At 42.9% G+C, this 24,357-nt stretch overlaps 1 protein-coding gene across 6 annotated transcripts in view; it reads left to right on the forward strand.

Moving 5' to 3' along the window:
- Nucleotides 1–24,357, forward strand: part of SMARCAL1 (SNF2 related chromatin remodeling annealing helicase 1) — a 72,344-nt gene that overhangs the window by 17,329 nt on the left and 30,658 nt on the right. For 3 of the 6 annotated variants that reach the window (XM_077155065.1, XM_077155066.1, XM_077155067.1), the window contains exons 7-11: nt 3,486–3,669; nt 9,142–9,177; nt 9,678–9,828; nt 11,436–11,594; nt 13,191–13,256. In XM_077155065.1, coding sequence (XP_077011180.1) covers nt 3,486–3,669; nt 9,142–9,177; nt 9,678–9,828; nt 11,436–11,594; nt 13,191–13,256 — 596 coding nt within the window. The remainder of the gene's footprint in view (nt 1–3,485; nt 3,670–9,141; nt 9,178–9,677; nt 9,829–11,435; nt 11,595–13,190; nt 13,257–24,357) is intronic. The other 3 variants (XM_077155068.1, XM_077155070.1, XM_077155069.1) reach the window with 2 other exon arrangements.

The raw sequence follows: 24,357 nt of genomic DNA on the forward strand, positions 1-24,357 counted from the left end.
AATTGCTTAGCATAGGTTGTAGCTACTTTATATTACCCCTAAGAATGTACTCTCAATGTATCCTAGAACAGGGGTGGGAGAGTTTCAGAGGTTATGGGGCTTTAAAAAGACTGAGTTCTGCCAGATGCAGAAGTCAGAGGCCTTAACCATTTTAATAAGCATTTTAGAGACTGACCGTGGGAAGGGTTAAGTATACAGATAACGTAACTGCAGAAAAGAGCAGCCATTTTGGCTTATCATTTTTATTCTGTGTATCCTGCTTGAATAGGGCAATACATTCTAATATACCTGAGAAAGGGGAACATGGTTACCTCTCAGTCCTTCCTGGAATGCCAGTATCTCCTCCATCTTCCAAGCTATAATGAGTCTACAGTGGGTATATGGTTGGTGCAACTTATGTTACTCCCACCTGACCCCTTTAGGGCTCATTGGGCCTTCTAACCAGTGGGAGGCATCATTTGTCCACGGCAGTCAAGCCAGGACAAACCTGATCCAGCCCTGGGAGCTCTATGGCCTTGGCCATCTGGTCTACCAGCTGGGGCTGTAAGGACAAGGAAAAAGCTGGATTCCTTTCCTCTGTCTCTTGTGTGACTTAGTTATATGATGTAGAGTAGAAAATTCAACATTGAGTCATTTGCCCCCTCAATGAAAAATAGGATCCTTAATCCCGATTTGCCCTACTGATGTAGGAATGAAATGAAACAGAAGAACTTTTGAGTTTCCTTGAGAAAAGACTTGCCGCAAAGGTTAACTAAAAGGTTAGGTTTGAAAATGATGCAGTATGTATCTCAACAAATGCTGGCGGAAGTGGAAAGAATGACCTGCATTGATATGAAACTCTCTGGCTGGTGCTATTTGGAATTTGGGATTCAGAGGAAGCTATTTGGTGAAAACTGAATTTTTAATAGGACATAAGAGTGAGTTCTTTCCTTTTACCTCGTTGTCTTTCAGTCACAGAAAGGCATATAAACGTGTTAGTTATAATGGCCTTGACCTTAATGGAATAACAAAAAGCCTGGTACGGCATTAGCAGGTGAATGCGATGTTGAAAAATCAAGACTTTTGATTCTTATAGCATTTGTAAAGTGATGGTTCCTAATCTTTTGTGGTCCGTAGACTCCTCGAAAAATCTGATGAGAACAGTAGACTATTCACCCAAAAGAATTCACATTAAAGCCACACGTTAAAGTTTGCTTTTGATTTTAATAATTTCATCAATCTTGACAGTCTTGACTTAAGTCTAAGTCTAGGGTTCAGGTTTCTTATAAACATCTCATCATTACAGTATCTGGTAGAAAATAAGACTGATTCTCCCAATTTCATAGATTGGGGAAAGTTTGGGGCTAGAGAAAGGAAGCGTTTGCTTACCTTTTTGGGAACAATTCAAGGACACAATCCAGTTCAGTGACAGAGATAAGATTAAAATAGCCGTCTGAGTTTGTGACTTGACCCATTATGAAATGCCAGGTCTGTGAACCGGGGAGCTGGGAAGAGAAGGTGCTGTTGAATATAGCAACAGTTCCAGGTTTATTGTGCTTCTGCTGTTAACGCACTGTAAACCTGGAATTTGCACCTCTCTCCTCACCCCTAAATTCCTCTGGTGGGAAATTAGATTATGACCCTGAGCTAGTGAACATGTGCATACGAAACAAATTAAATGACAATAAGACCTTTTGAGTGTATGAATGCTCATTAATAATCTGTTGGTAATTTTTTTCTCTAGATGAAGCAAATTTAAGAGCTTTCCTCCTCTCTCTTTTCAAGGGGACTTGAGGCTGTTTGCCCACGATGAAATTGGCATAAGTCCTTTTGTTTTCCTTTGGCTGTCACAGTCCAGAAGGGTGCTGTATCCTCTTCAGCAATCTTGTCTTGTCAGCTGCTGTTTGAAAACACTAACATCTCTCTGCTGTGTGGTTCAGTAGTGTTCTGCCAAAGAGCAGTTTTACAGAAATGACTTCTAGGTGACTCATGAAGCCAGACAGCACATTCCTGTCTTCCCAGTACCAGGGAAAGGACGACAGAAATAGTCAGTGATAAGGAATGGTGGTTTTCTCAGAAGTGCACCCAAGTGGCTGAACTTGCAGGCTAAAATTTTGGATTTGAAGATGTCGTAGCAGGAAACAGGTTGGATTTTTTTTCCTCTTGAATAGCTAGAAGAATATAATGCTTTGCAAAGCACCACATTTCACACCAGCTGGATTGTCAGCCCTTTCTTAGCTTTCATCAGATATTTCAGTTTGTAATTTGACCCATTACGAAGATCACCAGGATTAAAATGGAAATTGTTTCTGAAAGCACCTAAAGAGCTCAGGCTCCTGAAGAATGGAGAAATCAGGAAGCTCAGATTTGATTTGAAGGTGTAAAATATATTTCTGCATTGAGATGTATGATCTTTTTCATATTAAGGCCATTAGCCTTACCTAATTTCCTATCATTGTGTTTCTGTTCTTATGTTTCCAGAAATAGCTAGTACTTATATTTAGCAAAGGACAGAAATAGGTTAAAATGTAGTGAAAATAACAGTGCAATTTAAAATAGCATCAGATGGGTCAGACCTCCATATTCACATCAGTGTTTGCAATGGTGGGTATTTGTTGGTTGTGTCAAAAGACTGATGGACTGGAGGACATAATGCTGAGTGAAATAAGTCAGATACAATGGACAGATACTATGCTTCCGTTATTATGACTCTGATAAAGCTGCTAGTGTTTTGGAGCAGCTAGAAGGAAAATTTTGAGATGAGGGCATGGTAGCCCATGACAAACTGTAGGAACTATTCTATAGCTGCTTGTGGAAATGTGCTTTGAAAATTATTGGTTTTTTTCGTTGTTATATTTTATAAATATATTATATTTTACAACAAAAAATTATAGGCAGTTATACTAATATTAGGTAAAATAAATTCCTGAAATCAAAACTTTGAAAATATTTAGTAACATAGCTCACTACTATAGCAAAGTCGATATTTGTAATAACTTACTTGGTATTTCTCTAAGAAAGGCATCTAAATAAAATGTAAGAAGAATGGAAAGAAAGACAGGATATGTTCATTTGGTTTAAGGTTTGCTTTTATGGGTCTTTCTGGGCTGATTTTTTACAATATATGTACCTACATACTTGAATGGGAATACTAATGTCATTTTTTTTTAATTGCTTTTGGTTAAAAAATAAATTGGTCACAGAATTAGTTTATAATTCTTTCTAGTGTATGTGCAGTATGGTAGAACAATTTTGTGCTATTGATTGCCTTCTTATTTGCAAAAATTAAGGACCAGAGGGGGAAAACTAATTAACTAGGTTCGTTGTGCTTTGCCTGAGATACAATTATCTGTCTCTGCTATTCTCTTTTGCTAACCTTTTTGAGAAGGTGAAGTGCAACCTTATTCCAGTTATCGAACTTTGCATACAAATCGAAGCCCTTTCTCTTTCTCCCAATCTTTTGGGCACTGATACTCTAGCTCGGACGCCTCTGTTCTTCTTTCTAGTTCTTGGGGTGCGCCACCTCCCGCAAGTCCAGCTGGATCCTCTGCCCAAGACACTCATCCAGGCATTTGCTTCTCAACTTGAGAAGACATCCCTTCTGGCGGCAGACGTCCCCGAGGCAGACCTCTCTGGAGTGGACACCAAGCTTGTGTCTAATCTGATGCCCTTTCAGAGAGCTGGAGTCAAGTAGGTTCTCAAGCTTCCTCTCGTGCTCTCTTGCTCAAATGGGCTGGGTTCAGATGCTTCCTCTTTCATGAACACTCATCTTCCACTGACAGCTAGAAGCACGTGAAACAACCAGATGTGCTGTCACCGTAACCACTGATTTCAAATTCCATGGGTTAATCAGGCCTCTGGATTGCAGGGATGCAGAAAGCCAGCTCAACCTAGGTGAAGAAAAGAGATTTATCAGCGCATGTATTAGAAAATCCAAGGTCTGAAAATTTCTCATCGGAAGTCTCTGTCTCTGTCTCAGCTCTACTTTCTTCTTAGTTTGCTTTTCTCCCAGCCAGCCTCTCCTCAGATGTTACAGCTCTGCTCCTTGGCATCTGGCTGCATTCCATCAGCTTAGCAAACCAGCAAAGGACTTCTTTCGTAATTGGTCCGACACTGAGATGACTTGGGTCTCGTACTAACCCAGAACCAGTCACGAGGCCTGAGAGGTTTGGCAGTCTTGTAGGTTAGGCCATGTGGTAGTCCCATTCCTGGAGTCAGAGGATGGCATCTGCCACATTGCAGTAACTTGGACTGAGAGTGGGAGATGGTGGTTCTCCAAAAGAAAGCCAGGGTGCCCTCAGCATAGAAAGGAACAGCAACAAAAAAGCATCTATCTTGACCTGTTCTCTTTTCCCCTTTCTTGGGAGAAGCAAAATGACAAGTTTGAACTTGTCTTCCAGTGAAATTGTGGGAATTCAAAAAGAGGAAAACTGAGGTCTTGGATAGTCTGTCTAGAAATAATAAGACTTAGATCTATGATTAGGAAATGTGTTTGGAGATAGAGTCCTATGTAAGGGAGAGAACCTAAATTATCAGCAGAACTAGGACAGCCTGCCTGCTGCTCACCTGATTGTGGTGTTTTGGTTAAAGTTTGGCCACTATCTTTGACAGGATTTTGTTCTCTGTTTGCGGTTTGGGCACAGTTGCATCTTTCATTCCCAGCTCTGCCCAACACCATTTCCTTGCTTTCCATTTCCATCTTCTATCTCCCTTAGATTACACACTTTGCAAAACTTCACCTTGTTTTGCGGTTTTGATCCTTTATCTATGGAAACACCTTTGGGCTTTGTTTTAACCAGGATAAGAATGTTTTTTTCATTTAATCTTTTGCCCTCTGGCTCCTTCATTAAAGCTGAGCTGAACTATGCCCTCCCTTTACTCTCACCCCCTGGGGCAGCCCTGTGCTCAGTGTTGGTGTTCTTCCTGCCTCTGCTAGCAATGCTGGGCCCACACAGTGGCTGCTGGTCTTGCTGATTAACCCATTGCCGTTAGAGGGAACGAGTGTGGGGTGCCCCCAGGCATATATGCACCTGACTGGGGCCTTAGCAATATTTGCATCCAAACCAGAATAGCATCAGTTTTAACTTTTTTCTCTCTCTATGGCTCCAGAACGACTTATGGTATATATATATATATATATATATATATATATATATATATATATAGCCTTTCTTCAGAACTTTCTAATTAAATCCACAGTTTAACTTTCATCCTCTGAGGAGGTAGGGTTTGGTATTGGGAGAGGGGGACAGTTGATTCCATGTATTTATTTATTTTTGTGTAAAAACTTACAAGAAAGGGCAGGCAGCAGTGGCTCATTGGCAGAATTCTTTGTTTTTTTCCACAATCACACAGTCACATTGTGAAAGCTATATCATTATACATTCATCTTCAAGAAACATAAAACCACGATCTTGACTTCCATTTGCTCAGTCACTGTGTCCCAAGCTCTGTGTTTCCTGGCCAGCTGCTGTTTATTTTTGTTTTCACTGTTTCTTTTTTTTTTAATTTTTTTTAGTAAAACCAATCAACATACAATATGAACATTCTTTTTTTCATCACATAGTTGTATATTCATCATCATGATCATTTCTTAGAACATTTGCATCAATTCAGAAAAAGAAATAAAAAGAAAACAGAAAAAAATTCATACATATCATACCCCTTACCCCTCCCTTTCATCGATCACTAGCATTTCAATCTACTAAATTTATTTTAACATTTGTTTTCCCCTATTATTTATTTATTTTTAATCCATATGTTTTACTCATCTGTCCATAAGGTAGATAAAAGAAGCATCAGACAAAAGGTTTTCACAATCACACAGTCACATTGCAAAAGCTATATCATTATACAGTCATCTTCAAGAAATATGGCTACTGGAACACGGCTGTACATTTTCAGGCAGTTCCCTCCAGCCTCTCTGTTGCACTTTAACTAAAAAGTTGATATCTATTTAATGCATAAGAATACCCTCCAGGAAAACTTCTCGACTGTTTGGAATCTTTCAACCATTGAAACTTTATTTTGTCTCATTTCTCTCTTCCCCCTTTCGGTCGAGAAGGTTTTCTCAATCCCTTGATGCTGAGTCTCAGCTCATCCTAGGGTTTTTCTCAATCTCTTGATGCTGAGTCCCAGCTCATTCTAGGATTTCTGTCCCACATTGCTAGGAAGGTCCACACCCCTGGGACCCACACAGAGAGCAGAAGGGCAGTGAGTTTGCTTGTTGTGTTGGCTGAGAGAGAGGCCTCCGTGGCAGAATTCTTGCCTGCCATGCCAGAGACCCCAGTTTGATTCTTGGAGCCTGCCTATGCGAAAAACAAAAAAAACTTACGAGAAATTTCTTTTAAATGTGTGGAGCAACAGATGTGGCCTATCTCTCAGCTAACACGGCAAACAAACTCACTGCCCTCCCCCTCTCTACATGGGACATGACTCCCAGGGGTGTGAACCTCCCTGGCAACCTGGGACAGAAATCCTAAAATGAGCTGGGACACAGTATCAAGGGACTGAGAAAACCTTCTTGACTGAAAGAGGGAAAAGAGAAATGAGACAAAATAGAATGTCAGGTGGTGCACCAGTGGCTCAGTGGCAGAATTCTCACCTGCTGTGCTGTAGACCCAGGTTCGATTCCCAGAGCCTGCCCATGTCAAAGAAAAAAAAAAAAAAAGAGTGTCAGTGGCTAAGAGATTTCAAATAGAGTCAAGAGGTTATCCTTGAGGTTATTCTTACGCATTATATAGATATCCCCTTTTTAGTTAAAGGTGTATTAAGCTAGAAGGAAGTGCCTGAAACTGTAGAGCTGTGTTCTGATAGCCATGTTTCTTTAAGATGATTATATAATGATATAGCTTTTGCAAAGTGACTGTGCGATTGTGAAAATTTTGTGTCTGATGCACTTTTTATCTACAGTATGGACAGATGAGTAAAAAAATATGGATTAAAAATAATAAGGGGAACAAATGTTAAAATAAATGGGGTAGAGGGAAAAAATTTTAGAGCAAAACTCTCAGATATACATTGGTTTATTCTAATATCTAAATGTTCTCATTCAACACGAGTGAATTGAGGCCAGAGTCATTTGTCTAAAGTCACTCAGCAAGTGGAATCGGGGCTGGTGTCTGCAGTGTCTGTTTATGGGCCCAGCATTTTCCCGATTATGCCAAATTGCCTTGTGGAGGGTAATGTTCAGCTGTGTTATTGTTTCTGTTTGCCAGGCTTTTTTTCTCATTGTTCTCATTTTTGGCCACTTTATTCCGTAGTTGGAACGCTGTAAAACAGGGACAAAGGTAAAAAAGTGAAATGTGGGAGGGTCCATTCTGTTTTAAGAGTGACCAGATAGATCAAACCATATGGAAATTGTAAACGGGGAAGCTGAGGAGGTGGAAACAAAAGGTGCTCAAAGGGTGTAGGGTTCTAAGGGCTTCTCTTGCTCGAGGTGCTCCTTGCTGCCTGGTCCCGGTTCTTAAATGAGAAAGTGAGGTGAACAGCCAGTCTTCCCACACCACCCCTCTCCCGTCTGTCTGTGTTGTGGGTTGTTCCCAAGAATGGTCTGGAAGATTTAATAGAAGTTGGTGTGCAGAGAGCAGGCTGGGCCTGTCCAGAGACGGTGAGCAGGCCTGGCACTGGGCTCCGTCTGCGGGAGGCGCTGGCCCAGGCTAGGTGGGCCTCCCGGGAGGACAAAGATGTGCCAGGACACATGAGCCACTGTCTCCACACACTGCTGGCCTCGGGCCCCTGAACTGCTGCCCAGGGTTCCTCTCTGGCCCTGAGTGTTGAACGCTGCCTCTCGAAAGGCAGACACGGTACTTCCAGACAGTCAGAAAGGCCAGAATTCTTGGAGGCCAGAACAGTTCTTTTAGAAGAGGTTGCACATTCTTTGCCTTTGCTATGTGAGTAAGGGGGGAAAAATGCAAAGAGTGATCTGACTGAATTATTATCAGGTCCCCGAGCGAATTGATCCACTTTTTCTCAATACACATGAGAGGAGACTGATGTTTGGGGTGGACGTCTGGCACTTGGGATCCTTTCTGCTTTTTACGAGTATCTTGGGATCTTGAATAGTCCTTTTCCCTATTTGTGTCTTGATTATTTTCCTCCGTTTTGCGAAATAATGATTGAAACACACTCTGGTGGTGCCAGGCACCGCTTTAAGTGTTTTACTTGTGACTTTGTTAATCCTCCTGGCAGCTCTGGGGCAGGCTCTGTTGTTATCCCATCACACAGCTGAGGGGACTGAGACACAGACAGGTCACGCAAATTGCCTAAAGCCATACAGCTGCTAGCTGGTAGAGTTAGCATTCTAGCTCTGGCTAGTTTGGCTCCAAAATTGTGAAATAAGCACTCAGACTTTTAGCAAGGGCTGTTGGCATTTTTGAGGGCTTTAGGATCTTGTAGGCTACTGTTGAATCGAAAATTTTGTGCTGGAGTTTGTGCTCCCTCTTAAATAGATACCCTTGCTCCCATCCTTTCCTTCATCTGTCCTCCTCTTCTCCAGCATTTTCTTTCTTTACCAGCTCCTTCTCTTTGCTTGATACACACTGCTCTAATTTGCTGGCTGCCAAAATGCAATATACCAGAAAGAGAATGGCTTTTAAGGGGGGGCATTTGTTAGGTTGCAAGTCCATAGTTCTCTAAAGCCATGAAAATATTCCAACTAAAGCAAGGCTATAGAAGTGACCAATATAAGGCATCCAGGGAAAGATACCTTGGTTCAAGAAGGCCAGTGATGTTCAGGATTTCTCTCTCAGCTGGAAAGGCACATGGCTAGCTTTTTCTCCTGGCTTCTTGGTTCATGAAGCTCTTCCTAGGGCATTTTCCTTCTTTGTCTCCAAAGGTCTCTGAGTGCTCCAGCTCTGTAGCTCTTTCCAAAATTGGGGCTACATTCCCTTAAGAGGGCTCTTAAAGGGCTTCATTAATGGGTGGAGACACACCTCCACGGAAGTCATCTAATCAAAAGTTTCCACCCGCAATTGGATGGGTCACATCTCCATGGGAATGATCAAAAATCTCCCACCCAGCAATACTGAATGAGCACTGAAGGACATGACTTTTCAGATTCAAACCAGCACACATACATAGTTTGCTCCGATCTTCAGAAAGCCTCATTTTAACCCCATGATCTCTTCTGACAACGGCTTTTTTTTTTTTTTTTTAACGTAGGCAGCCACTGGGAATCGAACCCTGGTCTCCAGCATGGTAGGTGAGAACTCTGCCTGCTGAGCCACCATGGCCCGCCTGACAATGACTCTTTTTTGTTCCATCCTTTCTGGGCAGGTTTCTCAAGTGACCAAACATGGCTGCCCCTTTCTGGCCCCTCCCCATTATTAGTTGTACTCCACCCTCCGTGCCTGTTCTCCGGGCCTCAGCTGCGTTGGTGCAAAGCTGACTCCTGATAGGAGACTTCCTTGGTCGGCTGCCATGATCTGATGCTCTTTTAGATTTTCTTTCTAGATCCTTTAGACTTTTTCAGCCACCTTTATTTTGACTCTGATTTTTTGTATGTTTGTCCATTTTTAGTTCTGTCCCCAGTTGGTTTCTGCACTTTCCTCTTAGGGGAGAAAGTCCCCTGTGGCGGCCCATGTGGGCGGTGGCCTCCGTTAGGCAGTGCTTACCCGCTCATCTCTTGAGATGCCGGCAGATTGACTAATGCACCTGGACTCCTTCTATGCCACAGCCCTCACCTTGTCTGTTTTCAGTTTTGCCATAGCAAAAAGAGGCCGCCTCCTACTTGCTGATGACATGGGCCTGGGAAAGACCATCCAAGCCATCTGTATAGCAGCCTTTTACCGGAAGGAGTGGCCACTCCTGGTGGTGGTCCCGTCGTCCGTGCGCTTCACCTGGGAGCAGGTTAGTTCTCTGTGCATCATGGTTTTAATGAAGAAGGTTGGACTCAGTGTTCGTGTGATGAAATAATGGATTTGGACACAGGACCTGGAATCTTTAAAGATCCTGTCTTGGCTGAAGGCGGGAAGAGAGACGAGGTGGCCTCCTGAGGCCAGGGGGATGGAGTTCTGACTTAGAATCAAGTTATCCATTTAGGAAGTTACTAAGCCCAGCAGCCTTCCTCAGTCTGTTAGCAGAGACTCCCAAAATATCTCCTGTGCCCCTGCTAATAGTACTTTTTATCTCAACCACAGTGAATTTTCAAAATATTTTCACCTTCATCCTCCTTACTCCTATGATAGCCATGTCCATTAGTCACAGTAGATATTAATCCCACTTACCAATGAGAAAACTGAATCTCCAATTGGTTAAGTGCAGCACTGCCTGCTGCTAACGAGGAGCAGGTAGTGTGGGCATGAAGTCATGCGTTTTCCTGCTCTGGAGGCGGTGCTGTAGGTGGGATGTGCTCAGTCTACCAGATAACTTTATCGATGAAGAACTTGACGTGAATGGTGGGTCATCACTCTGCATTAGCTTTCTCTACTAGGGATCCAAATGGTTCTGTGACAGCACTAGTGAGGAAGGAAAGACCTGTTTCTCCATCCACGACTTTATCTAGCTTTATGCTGATCGCGGCAGCTACCTCACATCTTGGCTCCTTCCTATGGCTTGATGAGCTGCTTGTGGGAAGAGCCAGCTCTGCCTGCTACAAGCCACCCCCATACCCAGAAATGTGTTTCTCATAAAGAAAGGCAAAATTTAAAAATATGCGTCTAAGCCATACCTTATTCTTTTCCTGTCATTGTGATCTGGACTCTGCCAGTGCCCCTGGAAATAATAATTTGATACTCATTTATTTTGTGTATGTTAGATCCCAGGGCAGTCCCGGAAACTCTAGGGAAGAGTCAGACGGTCAGATGGTTAAAAGCGAGACTGAAACTAGAGAAAGAAACAGCATTTCTTGTATGAGAGTAGTGTCAGCCCAGGAAAGTCTGGGAACCAGCCAGATGCCCAGTCTCTGACAAGAAGGCACCTGAGGCCTTCCATTGGCTCCAGGTACTGGGTTTGACTAGAGAGAGCAGGATTTCTGGAGAGAACAGTAAGCTTTGTAGAAAATATTGACATAAATATTTAAATCGTCATCAGTAAACATTTCTACTTTTCCTTCAGTGTATTGAGTTCTGCTAAGTCTTTCATAAAATTGCTCTTCGCTGGGGTCATATTCTTTACCTGCAGAAACTTGTTATTTAGCTTCATTTCTAGATCACAGAAATGAAATCCACAGATGTCGCAAAGTGACTGCTGACAAGTACTTGCTTACAAAGGAAGGAAGTGTCCTGTTGGTGGGAATGAAGGGGAGTGGTTGGATAGAGGAAGGTGAAGACAACTGAAGTGAACAGAGACAGGACCGTGGAGGAGGTGGAGGCAAAGAGAATGAATTTATTTTGAGGGGACATTAAATTAAAATTGGTTCATACGGAGAGAGAGCTGTCCACGGGCAGGCTGGTTCCTAGCCAGCAGCTGCTGTGCCATGTGGTCATTTCGGTTTTGTCCCCTCCTGCCATCCCCAGGCCTTCCTTCGGTGGCTGCCGTCTCTGAGCCCAGACCGCATCAATGTCGTGGTGACCGGCAAGGACCGCCTGACAGCTGGCTTGATCAACATCGTCAGTTTTGACCTTCTTAGCAAGTTGGAAAAACAGCTAAAAACCCCTGTTAAAGTTATCATCATTGTAAGTGACTTGGCAAAGTTTTTAGTCCTTTATCGCTATAGAAACTTTCTTCTTAAAAGAACTTTCATACCTATCATCGCATTGAACTTCACTCAGGTTCCTGGAGAAGAGAATCCACGGAATTTATTGTATGGGGAGCTGACATTTCCTTACTTTCACATAGTGGTTCTCAACCCTGGCTGCAGGTTAGAATCTCCTGGGGAGCTTTTTAAGAAACAGGATTTAATAGGTCTGTGCTGGGGTTTCTCCCCATCCCCCTGCAGAGTGAGGTGTGTGGATGGCGCCAGCACGCAGACTCCAGGCTCCCTGGGGCTCGGGGAACTGCGGCCTTGCTAGCCAGGGTGTGCGCCCTCCTCAAGTGCCATCCTGCCCCGCTGCCCCAGATATGCAGCTCAAGCAGTTAGTCAGTTTTCTTCCAGTCAGAATGAAAACAACCCCCCCCCCACGCCCTCAAAAAAGCATTTTTTGCTCGGGTTATTTTTCCTAGTTGATGTGCTCCCAGTTTTGACAGCATGTCTTTCGATGACCGGCTTCTCCTTCTTCTGACTCCTCATGTACTTTGTGAGGAGAGTCTAGAGAGACTTGGCACTCAGCCGCCTCTGTCAGGACAGAATGTGCCTGCGTGGCCCACAGCGAAGACTTGTGAGAAGGTGCACCGTTCCTCCCGCTTCTGCCCCATCTGTCCGGTTCCCAGCCTCAACCAGGGGCAGAGCCGGGATCTCCCCAGGATAGCCCAGTCATAGGGTGGCTGATGCCACTGGACGCTTGCTAAATGATGGGACTGTTGGGGTTTTGCAGGTTTCAGCATATTTAAGGCATTCTGCAACCCAATGCATTAGGAACGATTGTACCCATTCTACAAATGGAGAACTGGCACTTCAGGTACTTGCTCAAAGTCACATATCAGCTAATTCGAATGTGTGCCAAACTAGGAATTCTGCCAAATACTAGTAATGCCTTATTACTCGTGTGGCTTTGGAAAATGTGATGCGCTTTATTTTGTTTATGCACAGAATGCAGAGTCGTACATACTCTTAACTCCGTGTTCTAAGCTGGAGGACAGGAATCAGCCCTCCTCCCTTCTTTAAGCTCACAGATGCTTTGTCACATCAGTGATTACACTTAACACCCTAAACCATTAAATGGTCGGTGTGTCTGACGTCCTCACCGACCTCCTGAAGCCGGCCCTCTCCCTCCCCAAGTGCTTGGCACCAGTGCAGGCACACAGTGCGTCTTCAGCGTGCATCGCTTAAGTGCGCACAGATGTGGGAGTGTCTTACACAGCCGCAAACCACCTTTTGTGGTTTCTTCCTCATGGCAGCCTTGGAGGCGGGCAGGACTGGGATTGACTAACCCATTTGATAGGTGGAAAACTGTCCTTCCGAAAGATGAAGATGAAGCGACTTGCCCAGAATGTAGTAGAGAAACTTCCCCCAGAACCCCGGTCCTTGCATCTCAGTCTCCTTCAGTGAGAAAGTACTGAGGGAGGGACACCACACTGTCAACACCGTGTCAGGCCCAGGCTTCACGGGGAAGGCTCAAGCTCGTTACGCTCAGGATTTGGCCTTGCTCACTTGCGTGGTCGTTTCTTTCCAGGATGAATCTCACTTCCTCAAAAACATTAAGACAGCACGCTGCCGAGCAGCTATGCCCCTCCTGAAGGTGAGTGTTGCTGTGAACAGGTTTTGGCCTGAGCCTGCTCAGCCTGGAGATCACACACAGTGTTATGCTGGGGTTGGCAAGGGTCCGAGTAGAGCAGGGGCTGCAAGTCTAAGGTCGTGGGCCATGGCCATGACTTAGCATTGACTGAAGGCATCTCTTATTCAGAGCATTAGTGCCCATTTCCTCTTTCTTCCTAACATCCTGCTGAGGAAGGAGGGTTTAGTCTGTTATCACTGTTCCTCCAAGAGGAAGGATTACTGGGCCTGTTTAAAGGTCACAGGCTGGGTCAGAATTGGAATCCAGAAACCTCCCTAGTCTCCTGCCTGGACGGGGGAAAGGGAGAGCCTTCAGCAGCTCATCCTTTACACAGCTCCAGAGAAGCTGCTCGACCTCTAAGTCACATGCAGTGGCAAAGCTGTCGTGGTGCTGGGAACCAAGGGTGAGGAGAGAGTCAGACAAGCTTCCGACCAGGCTAGCACTGGTCATCTATCTGCGCGAGCTGCTGGCAAAGTGGAGACAGGCCTGAGAGCAGACGCCCTTTTCTCTGGCCTCCTAGACCTGTGTTGTCAAGGGGAGGGTGAGCCGTCCACATTCCTTCTTGTGGCCCCACAGCTTGTGCTTGGGTGCTTTGGTGCCAGGACAGGTGAGGGAGGGTGTTCGGTGTGGTCCACGTCTTCTGGAAGTGCTGTGATGTGCAGTGTGCGCTCCGTGGTTTACCTGGCACCCTCCTCCACGTCGTGCCCTGGGCCCTGGCCCCGCACCCTTGACGAGAAAAGGCCCCCACATTTCCTTCCATCTTCCTGGAGTGAGCTTTTTCCTATCATAGAAAAAGTAAGTACAGTTAGAAAAGTAGATTTTTCTCTCATAACAAGTTAGAAGTCTGTCTGTCGCAGATGACTTTGGAAGAATCCAGTTTGGATGGTGTGGACTGAGCGAACAAAAGTATGTGTTTGTCTTGTTTTCTATTAAAGCTGCTTCTGTGTTGCACCAGCATTTTAAAACTGCAGTTTTTATTTCTTAAAGGAAGCCTTACATTTTACCAAATATAAACTAGAACAAACAAATACACTAAATGTTGATTAAACTTAGCATTTGAAAATTAGCCTAATTTTAAGTCTTCCCCATCCCACAACATACCCAAACATGCAAATGTTTATTCATTTTAAGTTGTTTTTTAAAATCATTATTTTTTAGGAGTTAAAAGCAAAATGATACATCTTCCAACTTAGGATTAGGTCGTAAGCTCCAAACTTAAAAATAAAAGTCCTTTACTTAAAAAACTTGATTCTCTTTTCGTATTGCCCATAAATATTTATATGTCCAGAGCCATTTATGGACACATTTAAAATGGATTTTTTTCCCATGGTGGTGACCCTTCTTTTGAGAGGCTTCAATATATTTTCCTTAGAAAAATGTTAATAGACTTTGGCACCGTGGTTCCAATATTGTGATCATGACTAAAATTAAATTTGCACCCCTGATTGTTTAGACAAAAGAAATTGCACAATAGGCAGATCTTATCATTAAATTTATAATGTGAAAGCCTCTTAGCAACCGCCTTATTAATGTTATCATTGGTTAAACAAGCCACTATATATTGGTTTCTGAAATATGCACTTTTGAGCCAGGCTTTTTAAAATAATGTTCACATCTTTAATATCTTGGATATATTTCAGAGTGGCATGTTTAAAACAAATCTTTTAGCTGTTAATTAGTAAATTCTATTCAGCATTTGCTGTAGAGCGTTGATGAACTAATATTGAAATACAGAGCTGAACGTAGCCATGTTTCTGAGGGTCTCTTGAAGCCAGTTTCCTCTGTAACTTTGACTTCTCTTAATGCCGGACCGTTTGCAGGATAATGGTGGGGTGGGGTGGGAGGCTTTGTGTATTTGTTAGCCAAGCCCTTCATCTCTCTGTTGTGTCTTCATGTTGGTGAGTTTCTCAGCCTCAGCACTGTTGATGTTTGGGATTGGATTGTTCTTGTTGTGGGGAGCCGCCCTGTGCGTGGAAGGATGTGGAAGCATCCCTGACCTCAGCCCACTTAGATGCCAGTGGCACCACCCACCCGAACCGTGATGCCCAACATACCACATGTCTTCTGGGAAGCGGATCTCCTGAGGACAACCATGGGTCTGGTGGAAATTTCTAAGGAAATTTAAAAATCATATATTTTTTAATAAGAAAAGAGTTGGGGGGAAGTAAAGTATACCTGTGAGAAGCTCTGTAAGGGGTTAGCTTAGTGCCACTTGATTGTCCCTCTAACTTTTGCATCTCGACATCTCTCTTAGAACTATATTCTGATGATTAGTATCTCAAGATACTTTCAGCAAAGGTGCTTGATGCAGTGATTAGGTCGTATTATACCGGCTGTGAGATTGCCAGGCCAGGTCATGTCCAGAAAATGGGGCTTTGTAAATGGGTTCAGCATACAGAGGACGCATTTAGGTTGCGAGAATCTGGTGTCATTGTCCCCAGAGACACTACTCTTTCCCCACAGCACTACTTGTCTGGACTGCTAAGGAAAGTAATTATATATATAATAACTTCATTTATATATCTAAATTAAATATTTATATATATATGAAAGAAGGCAAGAGGAAAACTATAGAGAACGAAGTGACAATCACATGTAATTCCTCCGACAGAGGAAACTGCTGTTGCCAGTTTGGTTATTTTTCTAACCTGCCTGTTGTAGAGTTGGATCATCCCTTTTAATGGCTATGTAGCATTCTGTTATATGTGAGCATCGCATAATTTAACCCCTAGTGTTGGAATTATTTCCCCTTTCTGCTGTTAGAAATAATCATGCAAGTGGCATCATTATACATATATCTTCATGTACTTGTCCCATCAGGACAAATTTCTACAATCTGAATTACTGGATTGGTTTTAATTTTATATTTTGAAATAATGCATCTTAAGTCCAGTCTGGCCAGACATTAACATTTTTCAGTTCCATGAATCACAGGGTCTTGTTTCCCACATAGCTCCAACCCTGAGGATTATCTGTGTTCCTCTTTTGAGCAGTGAGGTGTGTGTTTGGTTTTTTTGTTACTTTAGTTGTGTTTTGTTTACTTTACTTTTCATTGTTAAACCAGTATTATAGCAGCATTAAACATTTTTTTTAAAAAAGACCCCAAAATCCTACCAACCTTTCCTTATAAACAGGAGAGTACTTTTTTATACCTCCATAAAATGTCATCTTTTTAAATTTTCCTTTTGTATTAAAGTAGTTTGAACAGATGATAAATTCCTGTAGTACAAAAAAAGTATATAGTGAAAAGTTTGCCTTTCTTCCCATCTCTGGATCTCCAATCCCCTGATCTCTCTCCCCAAAGGCAACCATAGTAACCAGATTTTCAGATTTACTTCTGTGAAAATGGTCTCTGTGAGCACATTGTATTTCCTTTCTCTCTCCTGGAGTCTTCTGAAACCACTGCCTGTTTTCATTTAATATTGTATCTTGGACATCATTCCCTGTCATTCCATGTGACTCTGCTCATTCTTACACATAGTATTCTGTTGTCTGAATCCATCATGTGTATCTTCTGTTCCCTTCTGATGGCGTTCTAACCAGTATCACAAGCAATATGGCAGCAGCTCTTTTCCTGGCTGTGGGGAATGCGAAACCCAGTTCCCACCGCATCTCAAAGAGGTGGCTCCTTGCCTTGCACGCTCAGGTCAGAGGGGAAAGTGGCGTCACCTGGAGGGTCTGGTTTCTTCCCTAGTGTGATACAGGAAGAATCTCCTGATTTGTTTCCCCAATTCCATCATGATATCACACTTAAAAAGGAAATTATTGACATCTTACATTTAAGGTAAAATAGACTAATTTTTCCCAGAGTGAAAAAAAAAAAATCTACCTTAGTATTTAAATGTAGTGTGTCTATATTATTAATACCTATACACAAGAGCTTTGCATGCCTTAAAGGTTAAAACTGCCTAATTTTAATCAGCTACTTATAACACTTGATGCAGCCTCATTATAGCATTTTGGTATTTCTGAGCCAATGTACCTAAAGCTATACTCTTTGGTCCGTTTATTCTTACCCAAGAATGTGGCACCAGAATTTTGCTGACATCAGAGCGGTCATCCTATCTAGCGTGAAAGCATTGTGATTAACATTCAGATCGTTAAGAAAAGGCAGTGCTGTTCAGACATTATGAACTTTGCCTCTTTTTGGAACAAAGGCTAGAACCTAGAAGAAACCATTTCATGTAAAATACACTGACCTCACCAGAGACTCAGAAAAACTGGTTGTCTTGGTGTGGTCTTGTTTGATGTGGGAAGTTCTTTTCAGGAGCAGTGTGAAGACCAGAACCTCAGTCTTCTTTCCAGGCTCTAGTCACGCAGGTTCTTTTGTAAAGATGTGTGTGGGGGCGGTCTACTTTGAATTATTGCTTTGGATTTTCTTTGTCAAATTATGTACACCAGCTTATTCTGCTATCAGCCTTATTTTTGCAGGGTCCCTCCTAGCCCCTACCCACGAAGAAACATAATCTGTCTTTGAAGGTAGTCTGCTCATATGATACACCTAATATCTTTCCAGTACTCAAGAGCAATTTTTTTTTTTACTTTCTCCCATTGCTGATATTTTGTGTGCTGCTTTCTTTCCTCGGCCAAGGGAATTAACTGTAAAGTGTTCAATTGTTGATTTGTGTTGTTTATGTATTTTTATTTTCCTGAGTTGGAAGCTCTGAGAGGTAGGGGCGACATATGAATCATAAACCGTGTGCAGCTGCGTATGGATTAAAAGCTGTGTAGATGGCGGTGATGATAATTCAAACGTTGGGACTGAGCAGGGAGCAGTCCAGATCATTCCATAATGGAAGCGATGCTATTCTGATTGTTTTCAAAGCTGGGCTTTTTCTTTTTCCGTAATACTGCCTCTGCTTTTTAACGCCCACAAACGTCCATTTGCAAACAATTCCATCACTCTAGTTGAAAAGCGTTTGGGAGAGCTGACTCAGTATTAACTACCTCCTGTAAATATCTGACAGAAAACCCTGGAGTTGGTTTCCATCACTTTGATCCATGAACCGTTTTTGCCCAGCCTCAATCCCCCTGCAAGCATAGTGACATGGGTAATAGGTTAGGGATGATGGGCAGACTTTTCTGCATTGATAAAACTTTTTACTTTTCCTGTTTTGTTGAAATGGTCTTGAGCCAAGGCAAGCAGGGCTGTAGATGTCATCCAAGCAGCTCATTGTTATTTTAATGAGTCTGCATTAAACCGTGCAGGAAATTAGAAGACCTGGGTAATTGAACTGTGGAAAATTATAGTTGGAGAAACTCATAGCTCTCCTGTCGTAATGAAACTGGGTATTGGCAGTTGCTGAGAGGGCAGAGTGCATCTAGAGAATCATATATATTGTACATTTATAAAGAATCATTTTTCTTCCCTGTGTTGCACCTTTATTTATTTTTATGAGGCAGCACAGCCATTTGAAAACCTAACTCTTCCCTCCCCACCCCATGGTGATTTACTGCATGCCTTAGTCTGCTGTCATTAACTAAAGGTTACAGTGCATAACCAGCTGTTTCTAGGCAGCTGAGCTCCATAGTAGGATTCCTTCCCAGACCTGAAATGAATTTTACCTCCAGTAATTTTTGGCAGTTCTGTATTTCAGTGGGAAGTATCTCCATTTTTATTCCCATCCTCTTTCCCATCTGTAAAAGAGGTGGGATTTTGGGGTCTGGTCACCTTGGTGTCAGAGAGTGAGAAGCTGAAAGTTCTCTGTTTCTTTCCATCCTGCCTGTCCGCGACCGTCTCGTTCGGCTTCTGATCCCCGGCCGGCGAAGGGAACAGGAGGGGAGAAAGAGACAGGCGCAGGCAAATCCGCGCTGGTGAGAAACACAGATCCAAGACACGTAGCAGTTGTAAGCACAGACCTTTACTGGAGTTAAGCTTGCATTCTCTGTTACAGGTTCCACGCGGGACAAGATGCCCCGCGGGGGAACAACCTCTATGCGGCCGTCAGGTACGGCTCCCTGCGGGTCGTCTCCACCCACCCCGTCTGGGTAACCTCTTATATACTGTGCCCAAACCCAATAGGTTAGTGCCACGTATACAGAGGTGATTGGAAGATAGGGTTGGTGGGCGTGTGCGTCATTTGCGGAAGCAGGATGTGAGCGCCATCTTGGCTCACTCGATGGGCGGGGGGAACTCTAGAGCAGGCTGCAGCGTGTCCACTAGGCCAAACCCGGAAAGCGGCTCTCTACACTGCCCTCTGCTGAGCTGGCTGCTGCAAACCCAGGCTGAGTTTAGGGCGAATGGAGTTGGGCCCCACTTTTTAAGTCCTTATTAACTGTAAAGTGAGCTGGAGTCAGGGATCTCTAGCCCCAAACATTGCGGAGTTGAATTAATAGAGACCTTTTTTTTATTGTCCTTTAAAGAAAATAAAATATAAGCTTATATATAGGCTATCCCTGGCACTTCCCTCTGGGAATGAGGGAGGACTGGTCATAGCTGTCATTTTCTGATATTAAGTTCAACTTGGATGTTAGAAATGCATTCTGGAGGAAGTTCAGACCTTTTGCTTATCTACCCCACCATTCCCAGTACTGGATTCTTTGAATTCACTCCACATTCTCTAGGACACTAATTAGCTTCTTGATGGATTTTTTTCCGCATATAGAGAAAAAATCATATTGCTTACTTTGTGCCAGATACTAAGTTACAGGATATAAAGGGGAACAGAGCCTAGTCCTTGATCTTGGGAAGCTTACAGTCTAGTACAGGAGACAAAAAAATAGAATTCAGTGTAATGTGTTTAGTACTAAGATAGAAATGGACACAAATCCCCTGGCAACATAGGATATGACTCTCAGCAATTAGCCTGGCCCTGGTACCGTAGGATCAGCAATGCCTTCCTGATCAAAAGGGGGGAAGGAACTGTAACAAAATAAGGTATCAGTGGCTAGGAGATATCAGACAGAATCAAGAGGTTATTTTGGAGGCTACTCTTATGCAACCTTCTATTAGATGCTGCTATTTGCCGTGGCTTGCCAAACCCCAACCAAAGCCATTCCTGCCAACCTGAAGAGCACCTGGGGCTCCATCTGAGAATCTACAAAAGTTTCATGCACTGTGATTAATTTCCAGAAACCTACAACCTCCAGATGGGTTCCTAGGCCAGCTAAGTCCTAAAATCCAGAGAAACCAGCCTCTTCTGTCAACTAGTTCCATCCTCCACACACATTATCGACAACCCTTTCCAAAAAGAAGTTCAAAAGGGCATAGCTCATCCTTTTATCTACCTTGTTAACAGATGAGTAGAACATATGGAATAAAAATAAACAGACTTCCGGGTCAAGATGGCGGCTCAACAACGTGCGCGTTTTAGTTCGTCCTCCAGAACAACTACTAAATAACCAGAAACAGTACAGAACAGCTCCTGGGGCCACGTCAGTGACCAGACACACAGCGTACCCCAGTCTGGACCAGCTGGACCGGCTGCGAGCACCTCCCCGAACCGTGAGTTCCCAAAGCTGTGGTGGCCAGTGCCCTTCCCCCACAGGCCGCTTCCCAGAGGGGAAAGGAAAGGACTTTACCAGCAGCAGGGACTGGGCACAATCAAACACCAATTGTGGAACTAATTAACAAACTCTGACTACTAAAAATAGGCCCCCAGCTTAAGTGAACCTGATCAAAGCGGAGGTTGCTCATTTTTGCCCCGGCGCCAAGGGGGCAGGACTAACAGAAAAAAAAAAAAAGAAGGAAACAGAGGTTTTTGTGGTTGTGTATCTACAAAGGCTTGACTGCCTCTGGATACAGCGGCAGGACTTTTCAGGCTGAAACTGCCCCAGGCATAGGCAGAAGTGAACTCTTTTGGGGCTTGTCTGGAGCCTGTGCCTTCCCTAGGGGAGGGGCTCGGGTGGAATCCCTCCATTAAGGAATTCAGACACCAGGGCTTGGTAATTTGAAACTATTAAAACCAGCCTACAACCTCTCCTCTGTCTCCACCACGCCCCTAGCAGGGAGAGTCTGCCAAAGTTAAAGGTACCGCATCATCTTACGCTGGTGGGACCTGCAGTCAGACAAACGCCACTTACTGGGCAGGATAAGAAAAACAGAGTCCAGAGACTTCACAGGAAAGTCTTTCAACCTGCTGGGTCTCATGCTCAGGGAAAACCGACGCAGGTGACTCTTTCCTCCTGATAGGAGGCCAGTTTGGTCTGGGAAGATCTGGCTGGGGTCTATAATATCTAAGTAGACCCTCCTAAGTGTGTGTGTGGGAAAGGCACCACACAAGCAGGGCAAGAAACAAGAAAACAAGAACTGAAAAATTCTCCTCTGTTAAACAAAACTTAAGCTAAAGGTCCAGATAAAGCTGAACGGAATGTCAAAGAACAGATAGACAACAAATTCATCCAGCAAGAAAACCCTAGATAAAAGAAGTGAAAGCAATCTCCAGAATAAACTAATTAAGGTAATTAAATGCCTAGATGCCAGCAAAAAATAACAAATCACACTAGGAAAATTGAAGATATGGCCCAGTGAAAGGAACAAACCAACAATTCAAATGACATACAGGAGCTGAAACAATTAATTCAGAATGTACGAACAGACATGGAAAACCTCATCAAAAACCAAATCAATGAATTGAGGGAGGATATGAAGAAAGCAAGGAAAGAACAAAAAGAAGAAACTGAAAGTCTGAAAAAACAAATCACAGAACTTATGGGAATGAAAGACACAGCAGAAGAGATGAAAAAAAAACAATGGAAACCTACAGTGGTAGATTTCGAGAGACAGAACATAGGATTTCAAAACTGGAGGACGGAACATCTGAAATCCGACAAGAAACAGAAACTATAGGAAAAAGAATGGAAAAATATGAGCAGGGACTCAGGAAATTGAAGGACAATATGAAGCGCACGAATATATGTGTTGTGGATATCCCAGAAGGAGAAGAGAAGGGAAAAGGAGGAGAAAAACTAATGGAGGAAATTATCACTGAAAATTTCCCAACTCTTATGAAAGACTTAAAATGACAGATCCAAGAAGTGCAGCGTACCCCAAAGAGAATAAATCCAAATAGACATACTCCAAGACATTTACTAATCAGAATGTCAGAGGTCAAAGAGAAAGAGAGAATCTTGAAAGCAGCAAGAGAAAAGCAATCCATCACATACAAGGGAAGCCCAATAAGACTAAGCGCGGAGCAGAAACCATGGAGGCGAGAGGACAGTGGGATAATATATTTAAATTATTAAAAGAGAAAAACTGCCAACCAAGAATTCTATATCCAGCAAAACTGTCCTTCAAAAATGAGGGAGAAATTAAAACATTTTCAGACAAAAAATCACTGAGAGAATTTGTGACCAAGAGACCAGCTCTGCAAGAAATACTAAAGGGAGCACTAGAGACAGATAAAAAGACAGAAGAGAGAGGTGTGGAGAAGAGTGTAGAAAGAAAGACTATGAGTAAAGGTAAAAAGAAGGAAAATTAAATATGACATATAAAATCCAGAAGGCAATATAGTAGAAGAAAGTACTACCCATGCAGTAATAACACTGAATGTTAATGGATTAAACTCTCCAATCAAAAGACATAGTCTGGCAGAATGGATTGAAAAACAGGACCCATCTATATGCTGTCTCTACTCAAAGGACATGAGGCCAAGGACACAAATGGACATTTGCACACCAATGTTTATAGCAGCATTATTAGCAATTACCAAGAGATGGAAACAGCCAAAATGTCCATCAACAGACAGTTGACTAAACAAACTGTGAAATTTACATAAGATGGAATATTATGCAGCTGTAAGACAGAATAAAGTTATCAAGTATGTAACAACATGAATGGACCTTAAGGACAATATGCTGAGTATGATTAGCCAGAAACAAAAGGACAAATACTGTATGGTCTCACTGATATGAACTGACATTAGTGAATAAACTTGGAATATTTCCTTGGTAACAAAGACCATCAGGAGATAGAAATAGGGTGAGATATTGGGTAATTGGAGCTGAAGGGATACAGATTGTGCAACAGGACTGAATATAAAAACTCAGAAATGGACAGCACAGTACTACCTAACTGTAATGTAATTATGTTAAAACACTGAATGAAGCTGCATGTGAGAATGATGGAGGAGGGCTAGGGACATAAATGAAATCAGAAAGAAAGATAGATGGTAAAGATTAAGATGGTATAATCTAGGAATGCCTAGAGTGTATAACAATAGTGAAATGTACAATGTACAAATTTTAAAAATGTTTTTGCATGAGGAAGAACAAAGGAATGTCATTACTGCAGTGTGCTGAAAATAGATGATAATTAATACTTTAAAATGTCACCTTATGTGTGAGACTAAAGCAAAAAATGTTTATTTTTTACAAAATTTATATTTTGACTAGAGCATTTCCTAATATAACTCATGTAGATAGTTTGATTGAATGTCATAAGTACTTGGAATCTCAGGTAGGACATGAGATTTTGTTGGTTTGTCCAGAGTGATGCCCCGATGAATCCCAGTGACTTTATCACTGGGATTTATCAGTGACTGGAAAAGTATTTGCATGCCCCCTTCAGGGAATGGTGAAAGTGGGGAGAAATCCAACTTCCCCAAGTTGAATTCTTGATATTCTCACAAGCAGTGTGGACAACCAAAGCTATAGGCTGAGCCCCCAGTCTTGGGGTTTGTTCATATGAAACTTAACCCCGCAAAGGATAGGTCAAGTCTACTTAAAATTTAGGCCTAAGAGTCAACCTCAAGAGAGCCTCTTTTGTTGCTCAGATGTGGCCTCTCTCTCCAGCCAACATGAGCAGTCTCACCACCCTCCCCCTCTCTGCATGGAACATGACTCCCAGGGATGTGGACCTTCCTGGCAACGTGGGACAGAGATCCTGGAATGAGCTGAGACTCAGCATCAAGGGACTGAGAAAAACCCTAGAATGAGCTGAGAATTAACATCAAGGGATTGAGAGAACCTTCTCGACCAAAAGGGGGTAGAGGAAAATTAGACTAAGTGTCAATGGCTGAGAGATTCCAAACGGAGTCGAGAGGTTATCCTGGAGGTTATTCTTATGCATTAAGTAGATATCACCTTGTTGTTCAAGACGCAGCGGAGAGGCTGGAGGGAACTG

This window comes from Tamandua tetradactyla, chromosome 3 (genome assembly GCF_023851605.1).
Source record: "Tamandua tetradactyla isolate mTamTet1 chromosome 3, mTamTet1.pri, whole genome shotgun sequence".
Taxonomy (NCBI): Eukaryota; Metazoa; Chordata; class Mammalia; order Pilosa; family Myrmecophagidae; genus Tamandua; species Tamandua tetradactyla.